The 26213-nt window shown below is 72.0% G+C and overlaps 4 protein-coding genes across 4 annotated transcripts; all 4 read left to right on the top strand.

Annotated features, from left to right (window-relative positions):
* The first annotated feature begins 774 nt into the window (after positions 1–774).
* Positions 775–2579, top strand: LOC137674941 (survival motor neuron protein 1-like). Its single transcript, XM_068420759.1, has 6 exons — positions 775–841; positions 1163–1315; positions 1398–1709; positions 1798–1923; positions 2009–2097; positions 2367–2579. The coding sequence occupies exons 1-5, from the start codon at positions 815–817 to the stop codon at positions 2087–2089; spliced, it is 699 nt and encodes a 232-aa protein (XP_068276860.1). The 5' UTR covers positions 775–814; the 3' UTR covers positions 2090–2097; positions 2367–2579.
* A 461-nt stretch (positions 2580–3040) lies between these two features.
* LOC137674751 (cocaine- and amphetamine-regulated transcript protein-like) lies at positions 3041–4120 on the top strand. The gene is made up of 3 exons (XM_068420432.1): positions 3041–3172; positions 3765–3848; positions 4013–4120. The coding sequence occupies exons 1-3, from the start codon at positions 3041–3043 to the stop codon at positions 4118–4120; spliced, it is 324 nt and encodes a 107-aa protein (XP_068276533.1).
* A 696-nt stretch (positions 4121–4816) lies between these two features.
* MAP1S (microtubule associated protein 1S) lies at positions 4817–13289 on the top strand. The gene is made up of 7 exons (XM_068420950.1): positions 4817–5009; positions 6554–6655; positions 7319–7401; positions 7536–7676; positions 8046–11277; positions 11394–11611; positions 11700–13289. Exons 1-7 carry the CDS (start codon positions 4817–4819, stop codon positions 11853–11855), a joined length of 4125 nt encoding a protein of 1374 aa, XP_068277051.1. The 3' UTR covers positions 11856–13289.
* Positions 13290–15032: 1743 nt separating this feature from the next.
* FCHO1 (FCH and mu domain containing endocytic adaptor 1) lies at positions 15033–25527 on the top strand. Its single transcript, XM_068420433.1, has 28 exons — positions 15033–15065; positions 15871–15927; positions 16503–16575; positions 17208–17299; positions 17395–17469; positions 17554–17695; positions 17778–17930; positions 18011–18115; positions 19030–19128; positions 19208–19304; positions 19457–19501; positions 19587–19659; positions 20352–20373; positions 20466–20520; positions 20603–20781; positions 20866–20890; positions 20973–21177; positions 21281–21372; positions 21465–22076; positions 22317–22435; positions 22536–22641; positions 22716–22827; positions 22916–23071; positions 23860–23992; positions 24092–24291; positions 24463–24527; positions 24615–24779; positions 25270–25527. The coding sequence occupies exons 3-28, from the start codon at positions 16549–16551 to the stop codon at positions 25290–25292; spliced, it is 3177 nt and encodes a 1058-aa protein (XP_068276534.1). The 5' UTR covers positions 15033–15065; positions 15871–15927; positions 16503–16548; the 3' UTR covers positions 25293–25527.
* Positions 25528–26213: the final 686 nt, after the last annotated feature.

Here is a 26213-nt window from a genome sequence, read left to right as displayed (position 1 = left end):
CCGTTGACCGGGGGCTGCACCGGGGGAGGGGGCGCGGGGGAGGCTCGGTCAGTGCACCGGGACGTGTAGCCCGGGGAGGGGTGTGCTCAGAGCCGGGGGAAACGGGGACAGGCGGCGGGCGCGCCGTGCGGGGGGGCTGCGGCGGGGGGGGCCGGGCCGGGCCCGGGGCTGGGGCGGGCGGCGGCTGCCACCTGCCGGTACGCGCGGCCGGGGCTCGCCCCGCGCCCGTGCCCGCCCGCCGTGCCCCCCCGCCGCCCGCCCGCGGAGGGGCTGCCCCCCCCCCCGCGTGTCCACCGGGGCTTTTCACCTCGTATTCCCCCCTCGGTCGCCCCGTCTCGGTCACCTGCGGCGGGGCCGGACCGGCGCGTGTCCCCGGGGCGTCTGGGGGGGCCCCGCCCGCCCGCCGTGCCTCAGTTTCCCCTGGCCGTGTCCCGTGTCCCCACGCCGCCATGTCCCCGCGGCACCGTGTGCGTGTCCCCACTGTCCCCTGTGCCCCCCTCCCGTCTCCCCCGAGACCCCCCCCCCGTGTCCCCGCGCCGCCGAGCACGGGCGCAACTCATCGCACCGGCGCACACCGCCCTCCAGCAGGGGGCAGGAGAGGCAGAGGCGGCGCTCTGCCCGCCCTCTCGCTGCCCCACGCGCAATGCCTTCTGGGAAGTGTAGGCGCGCCGAGCCCCGCCCCGTCTGAGCCGCGAGGGGCGGGGACTACATTACCCAGAGGGCACCGCGCGGGATGGTGGGCGGGGCCGGGGAGCTGTGGGCGGGGCGCGGGGGCCACGTGCGGGCGCGGGGGTGGTGCCGCCCGCACCGGGCCATGGCCGAGAGCGCCCCGGGGCCGCGGGTGGGCACGGGGACGGGACCGGGGGGGGACTGAGCTACAGCGGGGCTGGGGGCGACCGGACCGGGGCTGGGGAGGGTCAGAACCGGGGCTGGGGGCCACCAAACCGGGACCGGACCGGACCGGGGCTGGGGGCCACCAAACCGGGACCGGACCGGGGCTGGGGCGCCCACACTGGCGCTGGACCAGGGCTGGAGGGTCCGGACTAGCCCGGGGCAGGGGGTCTCGGCGCTCAGCTCCAGCTGGTGTCCGGGACCGGACGGGGACACTCCGCGGGTGCCTCCGGTCCGTCCCGTTTGGTGACGCTGCCGTTGCCACCCGCAGGGTCCCGACCGCGCCGGCTCCGATGCGGGGCCCCGCTCCCCCCGCACCTCCCTTCCCCGGGACGCTCCGGGCGAGGGGTCTGACGGCGACTCCGAGACCCCCACCTCGAGCGTGACCCCCAGCGAGGAGGAGGAGGAGGACGAAGGCCACGAGGTGAGCGAGGAATGTCCCCAAACCCCGTGTCCCCCTGTGACCTCACCGATGACCCCCCCGGTGACCCCCCGTCTCCCCGCAGTGGAGGGTGGGCGACGCCTGCAGCGCGCCCTGGGCGGGGGACGGGCGGCTGTACCCGGCCCGGCTGCGGGCGCTGGACCCCGCCACCGGCACCTGCCTCGTGCAGTTCGACGGCTACGGTGACACCGAGGAGCGGGCGCTGGCCGACCTCCTGCCCCCCCGCGCCGGGGCCTGGGGGGCAAGTGACACCGCGGGGGGTGAGGGTCCCCACGCAGAGCCCCGCCGGCCCGGCACCCCCTCGTCGTGGGAGCTGCCCCCGGGCACGAGGAGGAGGAAGGGCGAGCGGGCGCCCTGCTCCCGCCGGCCCCCCGAGGTGGGTGCCCACCGTCCCCCCGGCTTTGGGGCACCCCGTGCCCCCCCCTCCCCGTCTCTCCCTAACGGGCTGGGGGTGCTGCTGGCAGGTGCCGCCCCCGCCGTGGTCCCCGGCCTTGCTGCGCGCCATGCGGGAGGAAGAGGAGGAGGAGGAGGCCTTGGCCGCGATGCTGATGGCCTGGTACATGAGCGGGTACCACACCGGCTTCTACATGGTACGGCGGGGGGCGAGGGGCGAGGGGGATGGGTGGGGGGAAGGAGAGGGTCCCCCCCATGACCCCCCCTTTCTCTGTGCCCCAGGGCCTCCAGGAAGGGCGGGCGGAGGCTGCCGAGCCCCCCCCGAGGCCGCGCTGCCGGCAGAGGAAGCCCCCGCGCAGCTAGGGGGGCAGGTGGGTGTGGGGACACGCCGGGGCTGGGCCCCCCCTCCCAGTGCTCTCTGGCAGGACCCTGCTGTCACATCCCCACCCTGCTGGGGGGGGGACAAAGGGAGGACCTGGGAGGGCTGTGGGACACGAAGGGACCCCACAGGGATGCTGCGGGGCTGGGGGACCCTATAGGGACACGGGGGGACCTGGGAGGGCTGCAGTACCCGGGGATGGGGGGGCTGGGATCCCCCATCGCCCTCCCCTGCCGCTCACCCGTACCCGCTCCCCTCCAGCTGGATCCAGCCCCCCACGCCCCACCGGGGGGACCACCGGCAGCACTGCGCTCCCGCACTCCCCCCCCGGGGGTCCGGGCTGCAGGGAGGGGGGCAGCAGCCTTCCGCCACCCCAGCCAGCTCTGCATCAGAGCCCTGGCCCGGGGGGGCTGCAGCACCCCCTCTGCCCCCCCCCACCCCGTCCCCTTGTTTGGAATAAAGCTGTTTGTGAGAGCCGCGTGCCAGCCTGTCTGTGCCCCCCCCCAGGGACCCTCGGCTCTGCCAGCTCCGGCGGCGGGGACGTGCCGGGATGAGCCGCGCCGCGGCCGTGTTTGCTCAGGGAATTGGCAGCGTGGCCTCTGCCTCGCCGCGGGGCCGGGGGGGCTCAGCGCCGGCGGGGGCCCCGCGCCCCGGCTGCCCCGGCTGGACGCGGCACTGACGTACGTCCTGCCCGCTCCGTGCCACCGGCGAGGGACACGTGTGTCCCAGGGGATGCATCTCCCGGGGATGTGTCCCCCCTGGTCCAGCTTGATGTCAGCGGTGAGGTCTGGGGGGGACACGCACCCGCTGGGCGCCCGCTCCCCGCCTGCGTCAGCGGGTGTTTGCCCACGCCGGTGACCCGCGGTGGCGGGGTATAAATGGGGCTGAGCTGGGCGCCTCTGTGAGCATCCAGGAACGCAACTGGCACCGGGAGCATGGAAAGCGCGTGGCTCTGCCTGCTCTGCCTGGCTGGCTCCGGCCTCATCCTGCTGGGCACCACGGAGCCGGTGCTGGGGCTCCAGCCGTACGAGAGCCTGCCCGGGCAGAGCCAGGAGGAGACGGAGCTGGTAAGGGACTGGGGGGACGGGGCTGCTGGCGGCCCCCACATGGCTCCGGGGCACCTCGGGGTGCTCCTGCTCCCGCTGCCCCGGTTTAGGGGCTGGTTCTGGCTGTGCCAGGGTGTCCCCAGGGCCACTGGGAGGGGGAGACTGAGACCTTGCCACTGATTTGCCATCACTGCTCGGCCGGGTTGGGGGCTCCTCACAGCGGCTCCCCAGGGGCACTGGGATGTCCAGTGGCACGTGGGGGTTTGCAGCTTTCTCCTGGTTGTCGCTCACTGTCCCACGGGCTGAGGTGGGGGGAGATGCTGCGGGTGGTGGGTGCTGGGGAGGGGACAACGGGGCTGCGCCCAGGGTGGGATGCACTCCGAGCCCCTCTGATCCTGCCGCAGCCCCGATTCCCCTCCGGCAGGGACAGACCCACAGCTGGATGCGGGGAGGGTCTGGAGCAGTGGTTACACCTCGGTGCACCCTGTGGGGCTGGGTGCTGCTCGGGGTGGCACAGGATCCAGCACCGGAGTCTGAGGGGGCTCCGGGTGACGTGGATCCGGTGCCCCTGGGCACCCCCGGGGCCTCGGGGTGAGCCGGTGCTGTCGGGCAGGTCGAGGCGCTGCAGGAGGTGCTGGAGAAGCTGGGGAGCGGGGAGCTGCCGGCGGTGGAGAAGAGGCTGAGCTGGGTGCCCTCGGTACGGCCGGGCTGGGGGGGGGCGGTGGGCACCCAGCCCTGGGTGCTGGGGAGGTGGTGGTGGGGGGCCAAACCCCGCAGCCAGCGCCGGAGCTGGACCCCTCGGGTGCCGGTGGCGGGGGTGCAGCCCCGGGGGGGCCCGGGCTGACGGGGGCCGTCCCGCAGTGCCACCCCGGGGAGCCGTGCGCGGTGCGGCGGGGGGCACGGATCGGGAAGCTCTGCAGCTGCCCCCGCGGCACGGCCTGCAACCTCCTCATCCTCAAGTGCTCCTGAGGCACCGGGACACCGGGGACATCACCGGGGACACCGAGGACGCTGCCGCCCGCCGGGATGCTGCTGGCCCCGGCTGTGCCCCGTGCCGCGGAGGGGGAGCCGTGTGCCCCCAGCCCCGTCCCGCACCGGGGCACGCCTGGATGTCCCCGCGCAGCACCCTGGCACCCTCGGGTGCCCTGGCCCGGGGGGGCTGCGGGGCCACATTAAACGACTCGGATCCCCGCCTGCTGCCTGTTCCTTGGGGGGTCCTGGGGCCTCTGCACTGCACCCCGCACCCAGCCCCGCCTCGCCCCTACACTGCGCTGTGCCGCGCAGCCCCATCCCAACACTGCACCGCACTGCACCGCACCCCCCCTCCATCCGCCCCCAGCTCTGCGTTGCACTGCACAGCCCCATCCCCGCGCTGCCTCCCATCACTGCAACGCCCACTCCCAGCTCCGCAGCGCCCTGCGCACCCACTGCCCTGACCCGCACTGCACAGCCCCGCACCGCACTGCACTGGCAGGCGGACCCCACCCACGGCGGCCCCACCCTGCCGTTGCCCTTTTAAGACCTCTCCCGCCCGCCGCCGCTCTCCCCGCTCCCTTTCCCCCGCTGCGATCTCCCATTGGCCGGCGGTGACATCAGTGGGCGGGGCTTGGCGGCGGAGGCGCAGCGGGGGGCGTGGCCCGGCGCGGCGGGCGGGGGGCGCCGAAGATGGCGGCGGCGGCGGCGGCCGTGGGGGCTGCGGGGGGCGCGGGCCGGGCGGCGGCGGCGGCGGCGGCGGCTCCTCCGGTTCCTCCTCCCGGCCCCGCCGCGGGGCCGCGCCGCTACTCGCTGCTGGCCATCGTGGGCGGCGGCTGCCACCGGCCCGGCCTGCTGGCGGCCGCGCTGCAGCAGCTGGAGCGAGGTGAGCCCGGGGCGGGCCCGGCCCCCCCCGCGCGTGATGCTCCGGGCACTGCCACTCTCCTGCCCCGCGCCCCCCCCGGTCCCCGGGGTCTGATCCCTCCTGCCCCGCACCCCCGGGGTCTGACCCCCCCCCCCCCGGGCCCTCCCGGTCCGCCCACTCCTGCCCCAGGTCTCCAGGATCGGGACCCCCGAGCTCTGCTCCAGCCCCAGATCCCCCAGGATCTGCCCCCCCCCCCCAGACCCCGCAGGATTTACCCCCTCTCTTGCACCCCCAGACCCCCCAGGATCTGCCCCCTCTCCTTCCCCAGACCCCCCAGGATCTGCCCCCGCAGACCCCCCAGGATCTCCCCCCCCAGACCCCCCAGGATTTGCCCCCTCTCCTGCCTCAGATCCCCCAGGATCTGCCCCCGCAGACCCCCAGGATCTGTCCCCCCCAGACCCTGCAGGATTTACCCCTTCTCTTGCCCCCCCAGACCCCCCAGGATCTGCCCCCTCTCCTTCCCCAGACCCCCCAGGATCTGCCCCCTCTCCTTCCCCAGACCCCCAGGATCTGCCCCCCTCAAATGGTGCCCCCCACCCCATCTCTGCCCCCTGGGACCTGCCCCCCCAAACCTTGGGGGTCTGCCCCTTCTCCCCCCTGGGGTCTGTCCCCAGGCTCTGGGGCTGTGACTTGTCCCCTCCCATTGTCACCACCTGGGACCTTGCCCCACACAGCCGTGGGGGCCAGATGCTGGGCTGGGGGAGGGCTGCGCTGTGGGGACCCCCTTCATCCCCTGACCCCATTTCCCACTCCCGGCCCCCCCCGAGCTGTGGCTGGAGCTGGGGGGGGGGGTCTCAGGCCGTAGCATCGGAGCACCCCTGCGCTGGAGCAGGTCCCCCATGCCATGGGGGGACATGTGTTGCCAGGCCTGCCCCGTCCCCCCGCCCCGTGGGACCCTGCGAGGCCCCAAACAGCGAAACCGCCCTACAACGGCCCCAGTGGATGCAGGATTTATGCAACCCCCCCCCCCGAGCCCCCGCCAGCTTACGCCATCGCCCGCCGCCTGGCCAGGCCGTTAGCGGGCAGCGGTTGCAGCCACGCCGGGCGGGTGCCATGGTGGGGGGCTGGCAGCCCCCCGTGAATCCTCCTGAAGGGGTTGGGGGTGTTTTAGGGCTGCGCCCTGGCCCTGCTTCGTGACCTGGGAGCACCCGGCAGCGCCGCGCGTGCCGAATCCTCTGGCACCGTTAATTCTGTTAATTACCACCTTTGAAGAGGTGCCGGCGAGGCGTGCCCAGCGCTGCGGGGGCCGGGGTTTGGGGTTGGCAGAGCCGGTGCCACCGTGAGTCACCGCGCAAGGTGCTCGTGCCAGGGTCTGGCTGGGCTTGGGGACCCGCTGGAGTCACCCCAAAAGCCACGTGGCTGTTCCTTAGGGTGAGGGAGGAGCGGGGACAGTCCCCACTGGTGCCATGTGGGTGCTGCGGTGTGGGGGTGCGGTGCCGGTGGGTGCTAACAGTGCTGAGCCGCCCCCCCCAACACCCAAATTTTCGTCCCCCTCCCCTCTGAAGGAATCCGCTCTTGGGACATCGACCTCTCCTCCTGCAACCTGGACGAGCAGCTGAAGCTTTTCGTGTCCCGTCACTCGGCCACTTTCTCCAGCATTGTGAAGGGTAAAAAAAGGGTGTTCCCCCCCCCCCCATGGTGTGAGAAACCCCCCCCCCGATCCAGCCGAGGGGGCGGCGGGCAGGAGGGATGTGCGAGTCCCTCCCCACCGGCCCCCCTCCCCGCCGCCCCCTCGGCCGTTGCAGGAACAGGGGTTGCTTTGTCCCCCCCCACGGCTCAGCCCCGTGATCCCCCACGTGAGAAACCCGCTTCCCTCGCCCATCCCGGGGCGGGATGTGATTTCCCGGCAGGAGAAGATGGAGCCGGCGATGCCGGGGTCACTCCTCTTCCCCATCGTGTCCCCTTGTCACACCAGTCCCCTGGCAGCAGGGGGGAGGTGGTTGGGGCTCCAGTGGGTGGGTGCAGCCCTGAGAGCACCCAGGGCTTGCTGCAGTGCTCGGGGGGGACAGGAGGGGCTCCCCCAGGGTGTCCCCCGCCTTCTTCCTCCCCTCCCTGCGGCAGGAAGGACGTGGGAAACGTGTCCTTCGGCTCGGCGGATCCGCTGGCCCCCGCGGTGTCCGGGAGCGGGACGGTGGCCGTCCCTGTTCCATGGGGGATGTGGGCAGGCGCTGGCTCTGCCACCCTGTGTCCCCTCCCCACGGGATGAGGCCGATCCGGGGTGCAGCCCCGTTGTTCTGGGGAGGGCGGGTGTCAGCCCTCGCTCCCCGCAGGTCAGCGGACCCTCCACCACCGCGGGGATGTGCTGGAGACCCTGGTGCTGCTCAACCCTTCCGACAAGTCCCTGTGCGACGAGGTGAGCCGGGGAGGGGGCCGGGGGGACACGGCTGAGATCCCCTGGGAGCCGCTGGCACGGGGGGGGGTGCCGCAGGATGGAGCCTGGTGGCATCCTCACGTCCCCTCTGTCCTCGCGTCCCCTCCGTCCCTCAGCTGCGCAACCTCATCACGGATGTGTCGCAGCACAAGCTGCTGGTGTTTGCGGGGCCCTGCGTGGAGGAGACGGGCGAGCTGATGCTGCAGACCGGCTGCTTCTCCCTGCGGGACTTCATCCAGATCTTCACCGACAAGGAGGTGCGGTGCCGGCGCGGGGAGCTTGGCTGGGGGCGGGGGGACCCCCGGGAGGGACCTGCCTGCAGTGGCGGCAGGAGCGGGAGGAGCCACAACGCCGCTGCCACTGGCACGTCCCTCCTGCCGCGGGGCTGGGGAGGGGGCAGCAGGGCTGGGGGGGGGGGCGATCGGCTGCGTCCTGGCCCTGAGCCGCAGCTGGGGGTGAATCAGGGACCGGCCCCCACGTCGTACCGGCAGCCAGCACCGGGTACGGGGAGTGGGATGGGGCTGCGGGAGCCCCCGGGGAAGGGGTGCCCTGTGCTTGCCAAGGGAGGGGGGGCTGAGGCAGGGCACCCCCCGCCTTCCCCTGAAGCTCTGTCTGTCCCCTCGCAGGTAGGGGAGATCCTGAGCTCCGCGGACCCCTCGGCCAAGGCCAGGCTGACCATCAGCTGCCCCGACTTCGGGGAGTGGCAGGACTCGGGCCTGGACCACCACAACCTCCAGGACTTCATTGAGCTGCGCTACAACCCAGGCTGCGTCCTGCCGGCCATGGAGGGGCTGGAGGAGTTCATGGAGTACCTCTCGGAGTCGCTGGAGCCCCAGTCCCCCTTCGACCTCCTCGAGCCCCCCACCATGGTGGGTTTCCTCAAGCTCTCCAAGCCCTGCTGCTATATCTTCCCGGGTGGGAGAGGGGACTCAGCTTTCTTTGCCGTCAATGGCTTCAACGTCCTGGTCAACGGAGGCTCCAACCCCAAATCATCCTTCTGGAAGCTGGTCCGGCACCTGGACCGCATCGACTCCATCCTGGTGACGCACGCGGGCACGGACAGCCTGCCCGGCGTCAACAGCTTGTTGCAGAGGAAGCTGGCGGAGCTGGAGGAGGACCCGTCGCAGGGTTCGCAGGGTACCGGCGACTGGGCGAAGAACCTCATCTCCCCAGAGCTGGGCGTCGTCTTCCTCAACGCCTCCGAGAAGCTGAAGGACATCGAGGGCAACTCCCGGGTGCTGAAGAGCTGCGACGAGGCTGCCCTGACCCTGCACTACCTGGAGAAGCTGGGCATCCGTCCCCACCCGCTGGCCCGGGACAGCGGACCTCGCGCAGAGCCCACCGTCCTCTTCCAGAAGATGGGAGTGGGCCGGTTGGACATGTACGTCCTGAACCCCGTGAAGGGCACCAAGGAGCTGGAGTTTCTCCTGCAGCAATGGTCGGGCAACAGCTACCCCAAGGAGCAGGACCTGCCCCTGCAGTGCCTGACCTCCGTCTGCGCCCTGCTCGTCTGGCACCCCGTCAGCCCCTCCGAGAAGATCATCCGGGTCCTCTTCCCCGGCTGCACCCCCCAGGGCCGCATCCTGGAGGGGCTGGAGAAGGTGAAGCACCTGGAGTTCCTCAAGCATCCCGTGGTCACCAAGAACGATTTGAAGGGGCCGCCGGCGTCCCAGCCTGAGAAGCCGCTCAAGCAGAGGAGGGCAGAGAGCAAGGAGAGCCTGAAGTCGGCTTCCAAGCTCAGCTTGGTGGACACCGGGGCACCGGTGCCGAAGGAGAAGACTCCATCAAAGGTGGAGAGGAAGGAGGTGAAGGCAGGGACCAAGGAGAAGCCAAAATCCCTGGGGGAGACGGCCAGAGCGGGGTCGGAAGAGGAGAAAGCCAAGGATGCTCGGGCCAAGCCGGACTCTTCGACGGAGAAGGTGAAGGTGGACGTGAAGCCGAAGCTGAGCAAGGAGAAGGCGATGCCCAAGAAGGAGCCTGGGCCCCAGAAAGAGGAGAAGAAGCTGCTGAAGAAGGACGAGGGGGCTGAGGCGAAGGGGGAGGCCAGGAAGGAGGTGAAGGTGGTGAAGAAGGAGGCGAAGGCTGAGACGCTGCGGAAGGACGCGAAGGAGAGCAAGGCAGAGGCCAAGGCTCCTGCCAAGACCCCGGCCCGGAAAACACCGGTCCCGGAGACCCGCAAACCCCTGGCCAAGGCCGGCAGCACCAAGAAGCCCCCCCTCAAGAAGGAGCCGGAGAAGCCCAAGGCCAAAGCCCCCCGGGAGGCGGGCGGCAGGAAGGAGCCGGGGACGTCGGACGGCTCCAAGTCCTCCTCCCCCGAGGACATGCTGCCGGAGGCCGAGCGGGGCCGGGGGGCCGCCTCGCCGGGGGCCGGCGGGAGGAGGAGGAAGGAGGAGTCGACGGACGAAGGCATCACCACGGCCGAGAGCGAGCTGGAGCCCTCGCCGCTGGAGAACGGCGGGGCCGGGGGGCCGGGGGCCTCCTCCTGCCTGGAGAACGGCCTGGAGGAGCCCGACAGCCCCCAGCGCTTCCGCTACCTGGAGAGCAGCCCCCTGCGAGCCGTGTGCCCCCCCTCGCCCCTGGCCAAGACCCCCAAGAGCGACCGCAGCGTCAACTTCGACCTGACGCCCACCGGGCTGCTCAACCACGGCCCCGAGGGCGGCGAGGACGCCTGTGGCAGCTCCGAGGAGAAGACCCTGGAGATGATGTCTCCAGCCAGCTCGGGGCCGGCCAGCGCTGGGCACACTCCCTTCCACCAGTCGCCGGTAGACAACGGCACGGAGGAGCCGGGCGCCGGCACCAACCGGCAGCCGAACCCCTGGCCGGCGGCGGGGGGCAAAGCCTCGCAGGACGGCGCCGGCTCCGTGCAGGAGAAGCAGGCGGGCTGCCTCTCCCTCAGCCCCTTCAAGGACGACGTCCCCGACGTGTCCCCCACCATCACCACCCCCTCGCTGCCGGCCGAGGTGGGCTCCCCGCACTCCACCGAGGTGGACGAGTCGCTCTCGGTTTCCTTCGAGCAGGTGCTGCCGCCCGTCAGCGAGTCGCCGCCGGAGGAGGGCAGGCGGTCCCGGGGCACCGGGGGGACGCCGGAGCCGGAGGCCACCAAGGGCGGGTTGTCCCTGCCGCTGCGGCCGTGCCACCACCCGCCGCGGGCTGACGGCGACGCGGTGCCGCGGCCTGGCCGCCGCTCCGACTCCCCCCACGACGTGGACCTCTGCTTGGTGTCACCCTGCGAGTTCGAGCATCCCAAATCGGAGCGGTCGCCCTCGGCCACCGCCAGCCCCCGGGAGCTGTCGGACAGCGACCCGTCGCAGGAGCTGGTGCCGCACCGGGGGGGCCAACCCCGCCAGCCGGCGGGCGAGACCCCCCCCACCTCCGTCAGCGAGTCGCTGCCCACCCTCTCCGACTCCGACGTCCCTCCGGCCACCGAGGACTGTCCCTCCATCCTGGCCGACGGGCTGGAGTCGGACGAGGACTCGGAGCAGCCCGGCCGCGGCGTGGCCCGGCCCCGCGACCCGCTGCCGGCCCCCATGAAGGACCCCTGCCCCGTCCCCGCCCAGCCTGGCATCTGCATGGTGGACCCCGAGGCGCTGCCGCCCGAGCAGACCCGCACCGGCAAGAAGGAGCCCCCCGGCAAGGTGAAGAGGACCCCGTCCCGCGTGGGCTCGGCGCCCGCCGCCCCCAGGGCCGAGCCCCCCCGGCACCCTGCCCTCGCCCCCAAGGCCAGGGGCCCCGCCAGCTCGGCCCGTGACCTTGGGGACAAGGCCAGGCTGCCCCCCGGGGACAAGAAGGGCACCCCGGGGACCACCCGCAGCGCTGGAGCCAGGCCGCCGGCGGGAGCTGGCCGGGCATCACCGGCAGGTACGGGGCTGGGGGGGGGGACGTGGGTGCTCGCGGTGTCCCCGTGTCGGAGCAGCTCGGAGGTGCCGGGCGATGGGTCTGGGGGGCTGCTGCTCACCGTACCCCCATCCTGGCAGGCCCCCGGGCCATGGCCCCCCCGGGCCCCCCGGTCTACGTGGACCTGGCGTACCTGCCCGGCTCCTGGAGCGCCCGCACCGTGGACGAGGAGTTTTTCCGGCGCGTCCGTTCCCTCTGCTACGTGGTCAGCGGCGACGACCACCTGAAGGAGGGCGTCCTGCGGGCCCTGCTCGACGCCCTGCTCGCCGGCAAGCACCAGTGGGGCACCGACATCCAGGTGAGCCCCCGCGGGTGCCCGGAGGGGTGGCATCAGCCCCCTCCCGGTGCTGGCGGGGGGGGTCACGGTGTGATGTGTGTCCCCGCAGGTGACTTTGATCCCCACCTTCGACTCGCTGGTGATGCACGAGTGGTACCAGGAGACCCACGACCGGCAGCAGGAGCTGGGCATCACAGTGCTGGGCAGCAACAGCACCGTGGCCATGCAGGATGAGACCTTCCCCGCCTGCAAGGTGGAGTTCTGAGTGGGGGGGGGGCTTCATCCCCACCCTCCTCCTCCTCTGTGAACCCCCCTTCTCCTTCCTCTGCACCCAGTGACTCGGGGCTGCGCCAGCCCCTGGCCACTGTGGCTCGGAGGGGAGGGAGAGGGGGGGCTGCTGGGGGGAGATGGGGTCGTTCCCCCCCCACCCCGGACTGGCAGGGGCTCCCCGGGGACCCCGAGCCCGCAGCACCCACACGCCGCACCCTCACACGCCGCGTGGTTCCCGCATGCCCACGCCGGAGCCGTGCACTCCTCGCTCTGCACCCACCCACGTCCCGGGGCGGGGGGTGAGGGACCAGCCGGGGACGGGGTGACCCTGCCTGGGGGGGGGCAGGATCCGTGTCCCCCCCCGATCCTGCGGCGGTGCTGAGCCATTTCCGTGCTCGATTGAACAGGGTAAATTTTGTTGTTTGAAGTTCCTACCCCCTCCCTGGACAAGCCACTACTGCCACCCCCCCGGTACCCCCAGCCCCGGCCCTCAGGGGGGTCCAGCTCTCCTTCCTGGGGGGCTCTGGGCTGGGACGACCTTGGCCACCCTGGGGGGGTCCCATCCCCATGGGGCAGCACCGGGGCTCATGCCTGGGCTCGGGGGGGCTGCGGCAGCTGCTTCTCCAGCACTACAGCCACGGGCTCTGTCCCTGGCACCGTCCCCCCACCTCGGGCACAGCCGGACCCCGTGGCCACCAAGAGCGGTTGTGTGCCCCCCCCCCCATCACGTGCAGCAGCTGAGGGGGGGGCAGCTTTCCCTTGGGCTGAGACCTGGCAGCTCGCTGCACTGATGGCTCTTCCCTTGCTGGAGCTGTGGGGCCTGACCCTGCACCCCAGCCAGCGCGGGGGGGCCAGGAAGGCAGCTCCCCCCCCCCAAGGCCCCCCGTTGCTGGAAGGCTGGTGATGAACCCAACGTCACGTGCAATTTTGAAGGGGTTTTGTGAGTGGAGAGCTGGGGGGGGGCAGGATCGGGCCCCCCCGCCCCGGCTGGGGCGAACACTAACCCGTTTTGTAGGAGGCTCCTCGGTGGCTCTTTTTGTAATGACTTTTTAAGAAAAAAAAGGGAAAAAAAAAAAAAGAAAAAAGAAAGAAAACAAACAAAGCAAGAATTGAACAAAGCAAACGTGCTCCGGGGGGGGGTTATTTATCTGCAGCCCCCCCGGCCCGGGCACCGGCTGGGGGCCGCGGGGGCTTTTACTGTGGATTGTATCGTCCTACGTGTTCGGGGAGGGGGGACTGAATGTTTCACCTTTAGTGCTTTATATATTTTTTTTCTTAGCTGGAAGCTGGGTTGGAGGTTGGTGGGGTGGGGGGCGGCTGTGGCCCCCCCGGCCCCTGCCCGCGGACGCCGGCACGCTCCCCCTTCTCGCACGTCACGTTCCCGTGTGGCAAATGTGTTGAAAATGAGCATTAAAGAGAGGATAACGCCCGCCTGCTCCGTGCCTCCTCTGGGTTGGGGAGGGGGGGATTGGGGGGGGGGTCCTTGTGGCAGTGGGGGGGGGTGGGCTGGGTGCCCCTGTGGGGTCCTGGGGTGCTGCAGGGTGGTTTGTGGGTGCTGGGGATGGGCTGTGGGGTGAAGGGTGGGTTGGGCTCAGCCCTGGGGTGTGTGGGGGGCTCTGGGGTCGCATCCTGTGGTGGGAGGGGGCCTGTGGGGCTGGGGGGGTGCAGGGCGTCGCCCTGGGGGGGTTTGGAGAGGGGCTGGGGGGGTGGCTGCGGTGCGGCGGCGCGGCTGCGGAGGGATGCGGGGTCGCCATGGCAACGGCATCCCCATCCCCATCCCTGCCGCCCCCGGCCCGCAGAGGAGGGGGCTGCGGTGCTGTGCCCCCGCATGCTCGGCACGGGAAGGGGTGGGTGGTCCTGGGGGGGGGTTGGAGCCTCCTCAGTGCTGGGGGGTCCCGTGCCCCGGCTGCGGGGCTGAGCCCCCACCCTGCGTGGGCAACCTGAGCCTGGCAGGACCAGGGGGCTGAAACCCACCCCTTAACCCCCCCCAGCCACCCCAAACCCCCCCCCGCAGCCACCCCCAGACCCTCTCCCCACCCACCCCAAACCTCCACCCACCCCAAACGCCCCCCACCCCCCAAAACCACCCCAGGCCCCCCCCTTTGCTCGGGCGGTGGGGCCATGGCAGCAGCATGGGGAGGGGGCTCCTCGGGTGCTGCTGGGGGGGGTCGCCCGCCGGGAGGGCGGCTGTGACCCCCCCGTGCCGGGGCTGTTCCCACGCTGTCGCTGTCCCCGTCCCTCGGAGCCCCCGCGCCGCCGGACGAAGGGTCCCGGGGGGCTCCGGTGTGTGACCGGAGGGGGGTCCGTGGCCGTGAGGAGGGGGCGGCAGCGCCTCGCCGGGGGCCACGGGGGCTGCTCCGGTATCGCCGCCCCGTTGGCGGCCGCCGACGCGCCCGGGGGTGCCTCGGAGGTGCCGGTGACAGCGGCGGTGGCACCGGCCCGATGGCCCCGACCCCTCTGGTCCCGGCAGGGCTGGTGCGGTGGCACCGGCCACCCGGGACCGGGCAGGTGCCGCCGCGTAACGCACCGTCCCCGCCCGTCCCAGCTCCGGCACCGGCGCTTGTGGCACCCGGGGCTGGCGGGGGGTCGGGTCCCCACCTCGGGGGGGATGTTTGTGGTTGTCACCCAGGGGAAAGCCCCCCCCGGGCCCCCACCCGCTGGGCAGCCTCCGCTCCCCGCCCCGCAGCTGCGCCGCGGCCGCCCCGGTGTCAGCCGGAGCCGGGGCATGAGCTCAGCGGGGTGCGAGGCACCGGGTGGCACCGGGTGGCACCGGGGGCTGCACCGGGGGCTGCGGTTGAAGCCATCGGGGTCGGGTGCGGACGGTCGTGGCGGGGGGGGTTGCGGTTGCCCCCTTGGGCGCACCGGGAGCCCCAGGGGGGTGGCAGCCCCGGGGACACGGTACCGGTGGCTCCGGGCCCGCCCCGCCTCGTCTCCCGGTGTGCGTGTGTGTGTGTGTGAGGGGGGCGGCGGCCGCTTTAAAAATGCAAATCACCCCCCTCCCCGCGCGCGGCGCGGCGCCGCTCCGGCCAATGAGAGGCGGCGGCCGCTGGCTGCGGTAACCGCTGCCGGACGCGGTGGCCAATGGCGAAGCGGCGCGGCGAGAAGGGGGCGGGGCCTCCGCCTGCCTCCCGCCCGCCCCTCCCGGCGCGAGCCCGGCCCGGAGCGCGCGGCCCGGAGCGGGGCGGGGGCGGCGGCGGCTCCGCAGGTGAGTGCGGGGGGGGGAGGAGCGGGAGCGACCCCCGGCCCCGCGCGCCGGTAACGGGGGGCATTTCCCCCCCCCCCCCCCGTGCAGCCCCCGCCGCAGCCGCCGCCTCCCCGGGGCTGGGGGGCAGCTCCGCGCCCCCCCCCGCCATAGCCCCCCCCGCACACGCCCCCCCCCCCCCAATAAACCCCTCCCCGCCCCGCACACGGGGGCAGCTCCCGCTCCCCAAACCGCCGCTCCCGGTGCTGCGGGCAGCCCCCACCCCGGGCCCCCCCCCCGGTGCAGGTGCAGCCGCTCGGCGCTTTGCGGGGAGCATCTCCGCGCCCCGGCCCCCCCCGCACCCTGGGGGGGGTGGGGGTGCACATTCCCCCTCCCGCACCCCCCACCCTCACTGAGCACCCCCCGGGCGGGATACGGCCCCCCCCGCGCCCCTCGGGGGGCGTCCCCCGCACCGGTGAAGGTCACGGTTGCGGTGGCCCGGCTGGGGGGCGCGGGGGGGGGGTCCCGCTGCAGCCCCGCAAGGCTCTGTGCCCCCCCCCCCCCCCCAGCCCCCCGTCCCGCTCGGGGACTCGGTGGCCGCTGCCACCTGCGGGGACTTTGGCCGGCGGGTCCGCTCGTGACCGGCGGCGGGTCGGGGTGCGGTGGGGCCCGGTGCCCCCCCCCGGTGCCCCCCCCCCTCCAGCCGGGCGGGGGGAGGCCGCGCTGAGCCCGCCCCGCTCATGACACAGGTGGCTGTGGGGAGGGGGGGGCCGGAGCCGGGTCTGGGGGGGGCTGCGCCTGCCTTGACCCCCCCCCTCTCTCCCCGCAGACCCCCGGCGCGCCGAGGATGCCCGGGGGGGCCCCGCGAGCCCCCCAACAGCCCAGGGTGAGTGGGTGCCCCCCCCCCCCCGTCACCTCACACCCCCCCCCCCGGCCATGCGCGATGTTTTGGTTTCCTGTTTTTCACCAGCGGGTGATGGGGAGCGGGGGGGGCACTGCCCGGGGGGGGGGGCACAGCCTGGGGGTCCCCCCCACCCAGTGCTGGGGGGGCTGCTCTGAGGGGGGACCCCCACCACGGCTGGGTGCGGTTGGGGTTTGGGGGGGGGGCGCGCCTGGGTGCCCGGTTGTGGGGTGAAGGGGGGGTCCCCTGGGCGGGGGGGGGGCGGTTTGGGGGGGGGCCGGGGGCCGCCGGCCCGGCCGGGTGCGGGAGCAGCCGCCACCGCGCAGCAGCCGCTCATTTATTATTGAGCTGCGGATCCGGTGTCGGGCCCCGGCGCGGCCCCCCCGGGCCCGGGGACACCGTGGGGAGGGGGCACGGGGGGGGGCGGCGCCGGTTTCCATGGCCACGGGGCTGCGCTTTGCCGGTAAAACCGTTAAATACCGGCGGGTGCGGTGCGGGGGGGTCTCCCCGCCGAGCTTCCCCCGACCCCCCCCACTAAGGGCCACGTGTGTCCCCCCCAGGGCGCCGGGAGCTGAGCTGGGGTCCCCGCGCCGCCCCCCCCCCAAGATGTCCTACTTCACCGAGCACTTCTGGGTAAGCCCGGACCCCCACCCATGGGTGCCCCCCACCCATGGGTGCCCCCCACCCTCACCGCGGGGGGGGTCCCCAGCCCTGGGGGGGGGGGGGGTTTGTTGCCGCCGTTTTGCAAGGCCCGATGCCCCCGTTAACAGTGCAAACAGCGGCTGAGGGGAGGGGGTGCCCCGGTCCCCCCCCCCGCCGCGGTGCCGGCTCGGTCCCCACGGGGATCCCCGGTCCCGGCGTCGCGGGGGGGGGAAGTTGGCGGCGCCGCGGCCGGTGCTTCCTGGTTCGTCTCTGCCGGGGTCCGGCAGCTGCCTCCATCTTCCCCTTCCCTCTGCCTCAGTTTCCCCAAGTGGGGCCACCGGCACCGTCAGCCCGGCCACGCTGCGGGGGGGTGGGGGGAAGCCACCCTTGGGTGCTGGGGGGGCACCCAAAATAGCCCCCAGTGTCAGGGCTCGGCCCACCCCTTCCTGCCCCCCCAGGGCCCCCCCAGCCCCTCGGCTGTCTTGGGCCAGCATGTCCTTGGGGATATGCACCCCGGGGGGGGGGTCTGGGCCCCCGTGCCCTATTTGGGGTGGCACCGTGCCGGGGGGGGCCAGGCGGGGGTGCCAGGGGGGTTCTGGGGGCTGAGGGTGGTCCCCTGCCAGGGCGAGAAGAACCACGGCTTCGACGTGCTCTACCACAACATGAAGCACGGGCAGATCTCCACCAAGGAGCTGGCCGACTTCGTCCGTGAGAGGTACCGGGGTGGGGGGGGGGCGCGGGCGGGCCGTGGGGGGGTCCCTGGCATCGCCAGGCTCTGTCCCCAGCGCCCCCCCTCCCCGCTGTCCCCAGGGCTGCCATCGAGGAGAACTACGCCAAGGCCATGGTGAAGCTGTCGAAGATGGCCACCAACGGCACCCAGCTGGGGTAAGCGGGGGGCCGGGGGGTCCGGAGCACCCCTAGCTGGGTGGGGGGGCACCCTGCCCATCCCTACCTGTGCCCCCCCCCCAGGACCTTCGCGCCGCTCTGGGAGGTTTTCCGCATCTCCTCGGACAAGCTGGCCCTGTGCCACCTCGAGCTCGTGAAGAAGCTCCACGACCTCATCAAGGAGATCTCGCGCTACGGCGAGGAGCAAGGCCGGGTGCACAAGAAGGTACCGCCGCCCTCCTCATCCTCCCCCCGCTGCGCCCCGCACCCCCCCGCCCACCCCTCCTCTCTGTGTCCCCCCCCCCAAGTCCAAGGAGGAGGTGTCGGGCACGCTGGAGGCCGTCCAGCTGCTGCACGGGGTGGCCCAGCTGCTGCCCAAGTCCAAGGAGAGCTACCACAGCAAGTGCCAGGAGTACGAGCGGCTCCGCAAGGAGGGCACCAGCCAGAAGGAGATCGACAAGGTGACACCTGGCATGTCCCCCCCCCAGGATGGTCCTTGTCCCCCCCACCCCAAGCTCATGGCCACCGCTCGGTCCCGCAGGCAGAGCTCAAGTCCCGCAAGGCGGGCGAGGCGCTGCGGCGGGCGGTGGACAAGTACAACGCTGCCCGTGCCGACTTCGAGCAGAGGATGCTGGATTCGGCCCTGGTGGGTGGGCAGCGCCGGGGGACGGGCAGGGGCGGGGGGGGGTCGCACAGGCACGGCTCCGGGTCCTGGCGCTGGCTGCGTGGTGCGGTGGTGGCACGGGGCCGGCTGGGCCTTGGGGACGTGGCACCGTGGCTGAGCCCCCATCCCTGGTGATGCCAACTCCTCGGGATGTCCCTCCCTGGTGATGCTGCCCCTTGGGGACATGCCACCCTGGCTGACCCCGCCATCCCTGGTGATGCCAGCCCCTGGGGATGCCCCTCCGTGGTGATGCTGCCCCTTGGGGACATGCCACCCTGGCTGACCCCACCATCCCTGGTGATGCCAGCCCCTGGGGATGCCCCTCCCTGGGGACGCTGCCCCTTGGGGACATGCCACCCTGCCTGACCCCCCATCCCTGGTGATGCCAGCCCCTGGGGACACACCAACCTGTCTGACCCCACTTTGTTTTGATGCCAGCCCCCCCAGGGTCACGCCACCAGCTGAGCACCCCCACTCCCTGGGGACATGCCACCCTGTCTGACCACCCCTCCCTGGAGATACTGTCCTTTGGGGACATGCCATCTTGGCTGAACCCTTACTGCTTGGCCATGCCAACCCCTGGGGACATGCCACCCTGGCTGAGCCCCCCTCCCTTGACACGTGCCACCCTGCCTGAGCCCCGTTCCTTGGGGACATGCCACCCTACCTGACCACTCCCCTGGAGATGCTGTTCCCTTGGGGACGTGCCACCTTGGCTGAACCCTCACTTGGCCATGACAACCCCTGGGGACATGCCACCCTACCTGACCACTCCCCTGGAGATGTTGTCCCTTGGGGACATGCCACCCTGCCTGAGCCCCCCCTCCCTGTCCACACACCAACCCCTGGGGACATGCCACCCTGGCTAAACCCCCACACACTTTACCCCCACCCAGCACTTCCAGGAGGTGGAAGAAGCCCACCTACGCCACATGAAAGCTCTCATCGCCTCCTACTCGCACTCCGTGGAGGACACCCATGTCCAGATCGGGCAGGTGAGTCCCTTAGGGGCTGCCAGCTTGGGGACAACCCTCAACTGTCACTGTCCCCACTCATTTCTTATTTTTTTTCCAGGTACATGAAGAATTCAAACAGAACGTGGAGAACATTGGCACCGAGACGCTGCTGCGGAGGTTCGCCGAGAGCAAGGGCACGGGGCGAGAGCGGCCAGGTGAGGTTGTGGGCAGCATCCTGGTGGGTTCCCCCTATTTGCACGAGGGCGACGCTCCACGTCCTCGCACGAGGGCAAAGCCCTCGTGCGAGGACGTGGAGCGTCGCCCTCGTGCAAGGATGGAGCTGGGTTGACCCCACTCTTGGTGACAGGAGCGTTGGATTTCGATGAGTACCGGTTGGCCCCAGCGCAGGAAGGCAAGTACGTCTGCACCCAGCAGCCCCACGCTGGGGGTTTGGGGGGTGTTGGGGGGGCTGCTCACCACTCTCCACCCCCTCCCAGGTCCTAAGAGGAGCCGTAGTAAAGCTTTCCGTATCCCTGGGTTGAGCCGTAAGGAGAGGGAGCGCGATGCTGGGTAAGAGCTTGATCTTCTGTGACCAAGTTGGATGGGTGGACTCTTCAATGGGTTAAAAACTGGCCCAGAGGGTGGTGGGGAATGGGGCAAAGTCCAACTTGGTGTCCCCAAGGGCTCAGTTCTGGGGCCGGTGTTGTTCAATGTCTTTATAGATGATGTAGACGTAGGGATTGAGTGCACTCTCAGTGAATTTGTAGATGACACCAAGCTGGGTGGCAGTGTCGATCTGCTGGAGGGTAGGAAGGCCCTACAGAGGGATCTGGACAGGTTGGGTAGATGGGCCGAGACCCATGGAGTCCCCATCCCTGAAGGGATCTAAAAGCCGTGTAGATGTGGCGCTGAGGGCCATGGGTTAGTGGTGGCCTTGGCAGTGTTGGGTTAATGGTTGGACTTGACGGTCTTAAAGCTCCTTTCCAACCAAAAGCTCCTTTCCAAGCATTTCTTCTCAGCAAGGGTCATCAGACATCGGAAGGGGCTGCCCAGGGAGGTGGTGGAGTCACCATCTCTGGAGGGGTTTAAGACAAGACTGGCCATGGCACTTAGTGCCCTGGTCTAGTTGCCATGGTGGTGTCAGGGCAACGGTTGGACTCGATGAGCCCAGAGGGCTCTGCCAACCTCAGTGATTGATTGATTGAAGATCACCCCGTGTCCCCCCCGTATCCCCTTTCTAACGCTGCCCCGTCCTTCCCCAGGGAATCCCCGGATGCCGATGGGGTGAGTATCCCAGTACCAGCGCTGGGAGTGGGAGGTTTCTTCCATACTGGGAGCACTGGGGAGCGAGCACCTCTCCGAGCGTCTCCCCGCAGGGCTGCGCGGAGGTGGATGAGGACGGCTTCACCGTGCGCCCCGACGTCACCCGCAGTATCCTTGCCCTGGAGGGGGGTGGGTGTGATTTTTGGGGTGTCGGAGCAGGGGGTGTTTGTTGCCTTGACCGGGGGCCCAGCCGAGGCGGAGAACCACGTGTGCCCCTCCAGCGACTCCGACTACGACGAGGACGAGCCCCGCAAGTTTTACGTCCACATCAAGCCGGTGCAGCCCCGGGAGGAGGGGGACAGCGCCGAGGCCACCGTGGAGCAGCTCAAGGCCACCGTGGGGAACCTCATCCTGCCCCCCAGCTTCGGGGTGAGCCTCGGGGAGGGGTGGGGGGGCTGCAGGGTCCCCAGGGGACCCAGGGCCAACTGACCCCCTGTCCCCAATCTCTTGCAGGGCACCGTCAAGCGACAGTCGTCCCGTAAGTGCCACCCCGCAGCAGCGCCTTGGGGGTCCCCCCGGCTCCGTGTCCCCTAACGCTGCCCGTCCCTGTCCCTCCGCAGGGCACGTGGCACCGCTGACCCCGGCCCCGAGCGATGCGGACCCCGAGGGGACGCTGGTGGCAGGTGAGGCCGTGCCAAGGGGTCCCGGGGATGTGTGGGGGGGTCCCGGGGATGTGGGGGGCAGTGGGTCTACACCCCCCCGCGTGTCCCCTGTCCCCGCAGGTGACGGTGCAGGGAGGGGACGCCCGGCAGCGCAGGTGAACAGGTACGGGTGCCGTGGGGCTGTGCCCCCCACGCTGCCACCCCTGAGCCCCATCCCGGGGGGGTCCCCGGTGGGCACTGAGCCCCCCCCTCTGTCCCCGGCACAGCGGCCCCCCGAAGGCCCCCCCGGAGGCCGTGCCCCCCGCCGCTCTCTTCGGGCCCCCGCTGGAGGCGGCTTTTGAAGCGGAGGATTTCCCGGGTGAGGATTTGGGGGGTCGGGGGGGGACCCCTGTGTCCGGGGCGCCGTGGCCCCCCCCGCCGCAGGGCCCTGACGTGGGGGTCTCCCTGCAGCCCCCCGCACCTACGTCCTCACCTCCTCCTCGTCCCCCTTCTCCTCCTCCTCCCCGGAGAACGTGGAGGACTCGGGGCTGGACTCGCCCTCGCACCCCGCGCCCGGACCCTCCCCGGACTCGAGGCCCTGGACCCCGCAGCCGGGGACGCCGCAGAGCCCCCTCCCCAAGCGGGGCGGCCCACCGGACCCCCCCCCACCACCGCCGCCCGCCGCCCGGGACCCCGGCACGTGGGCCCCGCGGCCCCGCAGCCCCGCCACCCGCCTCCCCGAGCCCCCCACCTTCGCTGTCTGCGGGGCCGAGGGGCTCTGGGAGGACGCGGGGCCGGTGCCCCGGGGACGGACCCGCTGCCCCAGCGGCCCGGCCCCCCGCGAAGCCCCTTCGCCCGACCCTTTTGGGGAGCCCCCGCCGTGGGTCAGACCCCGCAGCCCTGGCGGGGACAATCCCTCTCTGCCCTGTCCTTCCTCCAACTCGGCCTCCTCCTCCTCCTCCTCCCCGGCCCCCCCCAGCCGGGGGGAGTCCTCCAGCCCCTCGCCGTGGACCTGCCAAGGGTCGGGCACGAGGCTGAGCGAGGGCGGCACGCCGGCGGCCCCCCCGCTGCAGCCTGAGCTGGGTGAGTGGGGGGGGGGCCAGGAGCTGCCCCCGGTACCCCTAACCCTGCCCCCCCACCCCGTTACCCCCAACTCTGCCCCCCCCAGCCGGCTGCAGGGTCTCACCCAGCCCCATCTCAGCTGAGAACGGGGCTGAGACCTGCCAAGCTCGTGGCACTAGTGAGACCCTCCTGGAGCCCCCTGGGGGGCCCTGCCATGGGGGGTCTCTCTCCTCACCTCCTCCTCCGTTTGTGCCCCCCCAGATGCTCTCCCCACCCGGCCCAGCGCCGCCCCCCGCGAGGTCCCGCTCGTGGCCCCCCCTCGCCGCTCCCGCACCAAGAGGCCGGCGGCCGGCGCGGCTGCGGGCAGCAACACCGACCTGGTGCGTGGCCGGGGTTGGGGGGCAGCGGGGCCGAGCTGTGGGACCCCCACGGCAGGGGCCAGACCTGGACCCCCCCCCCCGACACTGTCCTGCCTTGCAGTCGCGCTCCCTGAGCCCCTCGCCCTCCTGGAGCTGCGGCCCCTCGCACTCGGCACCCGCCAGCCTGGGCGAGCGCGGCTTCTTCGGCGTCTCCCAGCCGGCGCTCGGTGGGTTTGTTTTGGGTGGGGTGGTCACGGGGGGGGGGTGTCCCATCCAGCTCTAACCCCACCTGCATCCCCAGGGCTGTCACGGGGTCCCAGCCCCGTGGTGCTGGGCTCGCAGGACACGCTCCCGGTGGCCACCGCCTTCACCGAGTACGTCCACGCGTACTTCAAGGGGCGCGACGCCGACAGGTACGGGGGTCCCGGGGGGTCTGGGCACCCCCCCAACCACTGCATCCTGCCTGGGGCATCCGCTGACCCCCCGGCCTGTGCCCAGCAGCTGCCTGGTGAAGGTGACGGGCGAGCTCACCATGTCCTTCCCCGCCGGCATCGTCCGTGTGTTCGGCGGCAGCGCGGCCCCCCCGGTGCTCAGCTTCCGCCTGCTCAACGCCGCGGCCATCGAGCAGTTCCTGCCCAACGCCGAGCTGCTCTACAGGTGGGGGGGCACGGGGGGCACCCTGGCACCGCCTGCGGGGAGACACAGCGGTGGGGAGCCGGTGGTGGGGTGCCGGGGACCTTGGGAGGTGGTGGGTGCTGTGATGGAGACCTGGTACTGGGGTACAGGAGGGGCATGAGCAGCCTGGGAGGTGGTGGGTGCAGTAAAGGGGAACTGGTGGTGCGGTACAGGGGGTGTCTGGGGGGCATGGGCACCCTGGGAGGTGGTGGGTACAGCCATGGGGAACCAATATTGGGGTACAGGGGGTGCCTGGGGGGGTGCAGGGACCTTGGGAGGTGGTGGGTGCTGTGGTGGAGTCTTGATATTGGGGTACAGGAGGGGCATGAGCAGCCTGGGAGGTGGTGGGTGCAGTGATGGGGAACTGGTATTGGGGTACAGGGGGTGCCTGGGGGGGTGCAGGGACCTTGGGAGGTGGTGGGTGCAGTGGTGGACACCTGATACTGGGGTACAGGAGGGCATGAGCACCCTGGGAGGTGGTGGGTGCAGCAATGGGCAACCGATATTGGGGTACAGGGGGTGTGTGGGGGGCATGGGCACCCTGGGAGGTGGTGGGAGCAGTGATGGGGAGCTGGTGTTGGGGTACAGGGGGTGCCAAGGGGGCACAGGCACTCTGGGAGGTGGTGGGTGCTGTGATGGAGACCTAATATTGGGGTAGAGCGGGTGCCTGGGGGGCATAAGCACCCTGGGAGGTGGTGGGTGCAGTGGTGGGTAGCTGGGTCTGGGGGTGCCGGGTGTCCTGGGGTGCTGCTCTGACCCCGTCCCCGCAGCGACCCGTCCCAGAGCGACCCCAGCACCAGGGACTTCTGGCTGAACATGGCAGCGCTGACCGGGCACCTGCAGCGACAAGCCGAGCAGAATCCGGCCGCCTCCTACTACAACGTGGCTCTGCTCAAGTACCAGGTGAGAGCCGGGACCCCCGGGTCCCCTTCCCCACCTCCTGGGGGGTGGGAGGGTCTCGGTGCCCCCCCAAACCCTCCCGGACCCCCCCCCCCTCCCCAGTTCTCGCGGCTGGGCCCCGGCTCGGCGCCGCTGCGGCTGCGCGTGCGCTGGGACTGCGCCCCGGGTGCCACGCGGGTCACCGTCGAGTACGGGTACAACGCGGGCGCCCTGGCCCTGCCCGTGCCCCTCGCCAACGTCCACGTCCTGCTGCCCGTCGACGAGCCCGTCGCCAACCTGCGCCTGCAGCCTGCAGCCAGCTGGTAAGCAGGGGGGACGGGGACACGGGAACGGGGGTCCCAAACCCCCCTGGGGTGGGCGAGGGGGACCTTGAGCTGGGAAATGGGGTGCTGATGGGGTGGGGAGGGCAGGGAGGTGGGAGCAGGGGGGGTTTGGGGGTCTGGGGGCTTGGGGACGTGCCCGTGTCCCGGCAGGAACCTGGAGGAGAAGCGGCTGCTCTGGAGGCTGCTGGACGTCCCCGGCGCCCCGGGGCAGGGAGGTGAGGCTGCGCCCACCCCTCGGAGGGCACGGGGCAGGGTCCGGCCCCCACAGCCCCCCCCAACCCTCTCCGCTGTCCCCCCCCCAGGCTGCGGCCGGCTCTCGGCCAGCTGGGAGCCCCTCGGTGGGCCCAGCAAGCCCAGCCCTGTGGCCGCCCAGTTCAGCAGCGAGGGCAGCACGCTGTCGGGCGTCGAGGTGGAGCTGGCGGGCGCCGGGTACCGCATGTCGCTGGTCAAGAAGAGGTTTGCCACGGGTACGGCTGCCGGGGCGGGGGGGCACAGGGTCCCTTCCCCACAGCCCAGGGGGGTGCAGGGTCCTGTCCCCATCCCCTGTCGCCATGGGGTGCGTGGGGGTCCCTTTCCCAAGGTGGACGGGGTCCCCTCCCTGCTCCCTGGGGTGCCCGGGGTCCCTCCCCCAGCGTGCCCAGGGGTCCCCTCCCTGCTCCCCATGGCCCTGGGGTGCAGGGGGTCCCTGTCCTGGGGTGCAGGGGGTCCCCTCCCCAGGGCACACGGGGTCCTTTCCCACTCCCCATCACCCTGGGGTTCATGGGGTCCCCTCCTTTCCCCCCCAAGCTCTGTTCCCCCCTCCCTGGGCGATGCCCCACGGCGATGCCCACCCCGGGGAGGGTGTGGGCAGCCCAGTTTGGGGCCAGCCTGCAGCCCTGGCCCCTTGGCGATGACCATCCTCGCCCGGGCACGTGCCCCCCGCCCTCGCAGCCCTTCCTCACCCCCTTTCCTCTGCAGGGATCTACCTGGCGGGGTCCTGAGCCCCCTCCCACCGGACTCTTCGAGCCCCCCCTGGGCGTTCCCCGTGGTTGTGTGAACTTGAAACACTGGAAGGAGGCCGGCTGGGGAGGGGGTGTGGCTGGGTGGGAGCCCCCCTCTTCTTCCTCCTCCTCCTCCTCCTCTCCCCCGGCCCCCCGCTCCGTGGCTGTCACCGTGGTGTCACCCACTGCCCGGCGGCCGGTCCCCTTCGCCCTCCCCTGTGCTGTGACGGGAGCAGGAGCCGCTCTTTTATTAAACACTTTATTTTCTAACAACCCCCCTTGCCTGCCTCCTGCTGCGACGCCCATCCCCGGGGCCTCCGGGCTCCTCCTTGGACACGGGGCTCGGCCGATGTGCCGCGGCTCCCCGGGGGCTCCGGCGTTGTGGGGCTGGGGGGAAACCGAGGCACGGAGCCAGCGGCACGTGGCCGAGCCCTTTCCTTGCGCCCACGGGTGCTGCCCCCCCACCCGCGGGAGGCGAAGGGACGGACAGGGTGGCCTCACGGCCCCGCGGGAGATCCCTGTGCCACCGGGGCTGCAGCTCTCCTGGCACGGGGACGGGCATGGTGTGAGGATGGCCCCGAGCTGGCTCTGCGACAAGGTACCCGGGGGGTCCTGGGGGGTCTCTCTGGGGGGGGGGGGGTCCAAGCTGGCACTCCTGGGCACTGGGATGGGACCCCCACCTGGGGCAGGGGCTGGCTGGATCCGTCCCCGGCCAGCTGGGCTCTGCGTGGTGCCAGTGGGCGAGTGGTGGCCAGGGTCTTGCGGGGGTCCCCGTGGTGCCCGTGGGACCCCTGTCGCGGTGCCCCCGTGGTGCCCAGGGGACCCCTGTCCTGGTGCCTCCATGGTGCCCGGGGGACCCCTGTCCTGGTGCCTCCATGGTGCCCAGGGGACCCCTGTCCTGGGGCTTCACCTCTGAGGGCG

The sequence above is a fragment of the Nyctibius grandis genome, chromosome 31, assembly GCF_013368605.1.
Source record: "Nyctibius grandis isolate bNycGra1 chromosome 31, bNycGra1.pri, whole genome shotgun sequence".
Classification (NCBI taxonomy): Eukaryota; Metazoa; Chordata; class Aves; order Nyctibiiformes; family Nyctibiidae; genus Nyctibius; species Nyctibius grandis.
The sequence above is the reverse complement of the archived record's forward strand: the minus strand, read 5'-3'. Positions and strand labels throughout refer to the sequence as shown.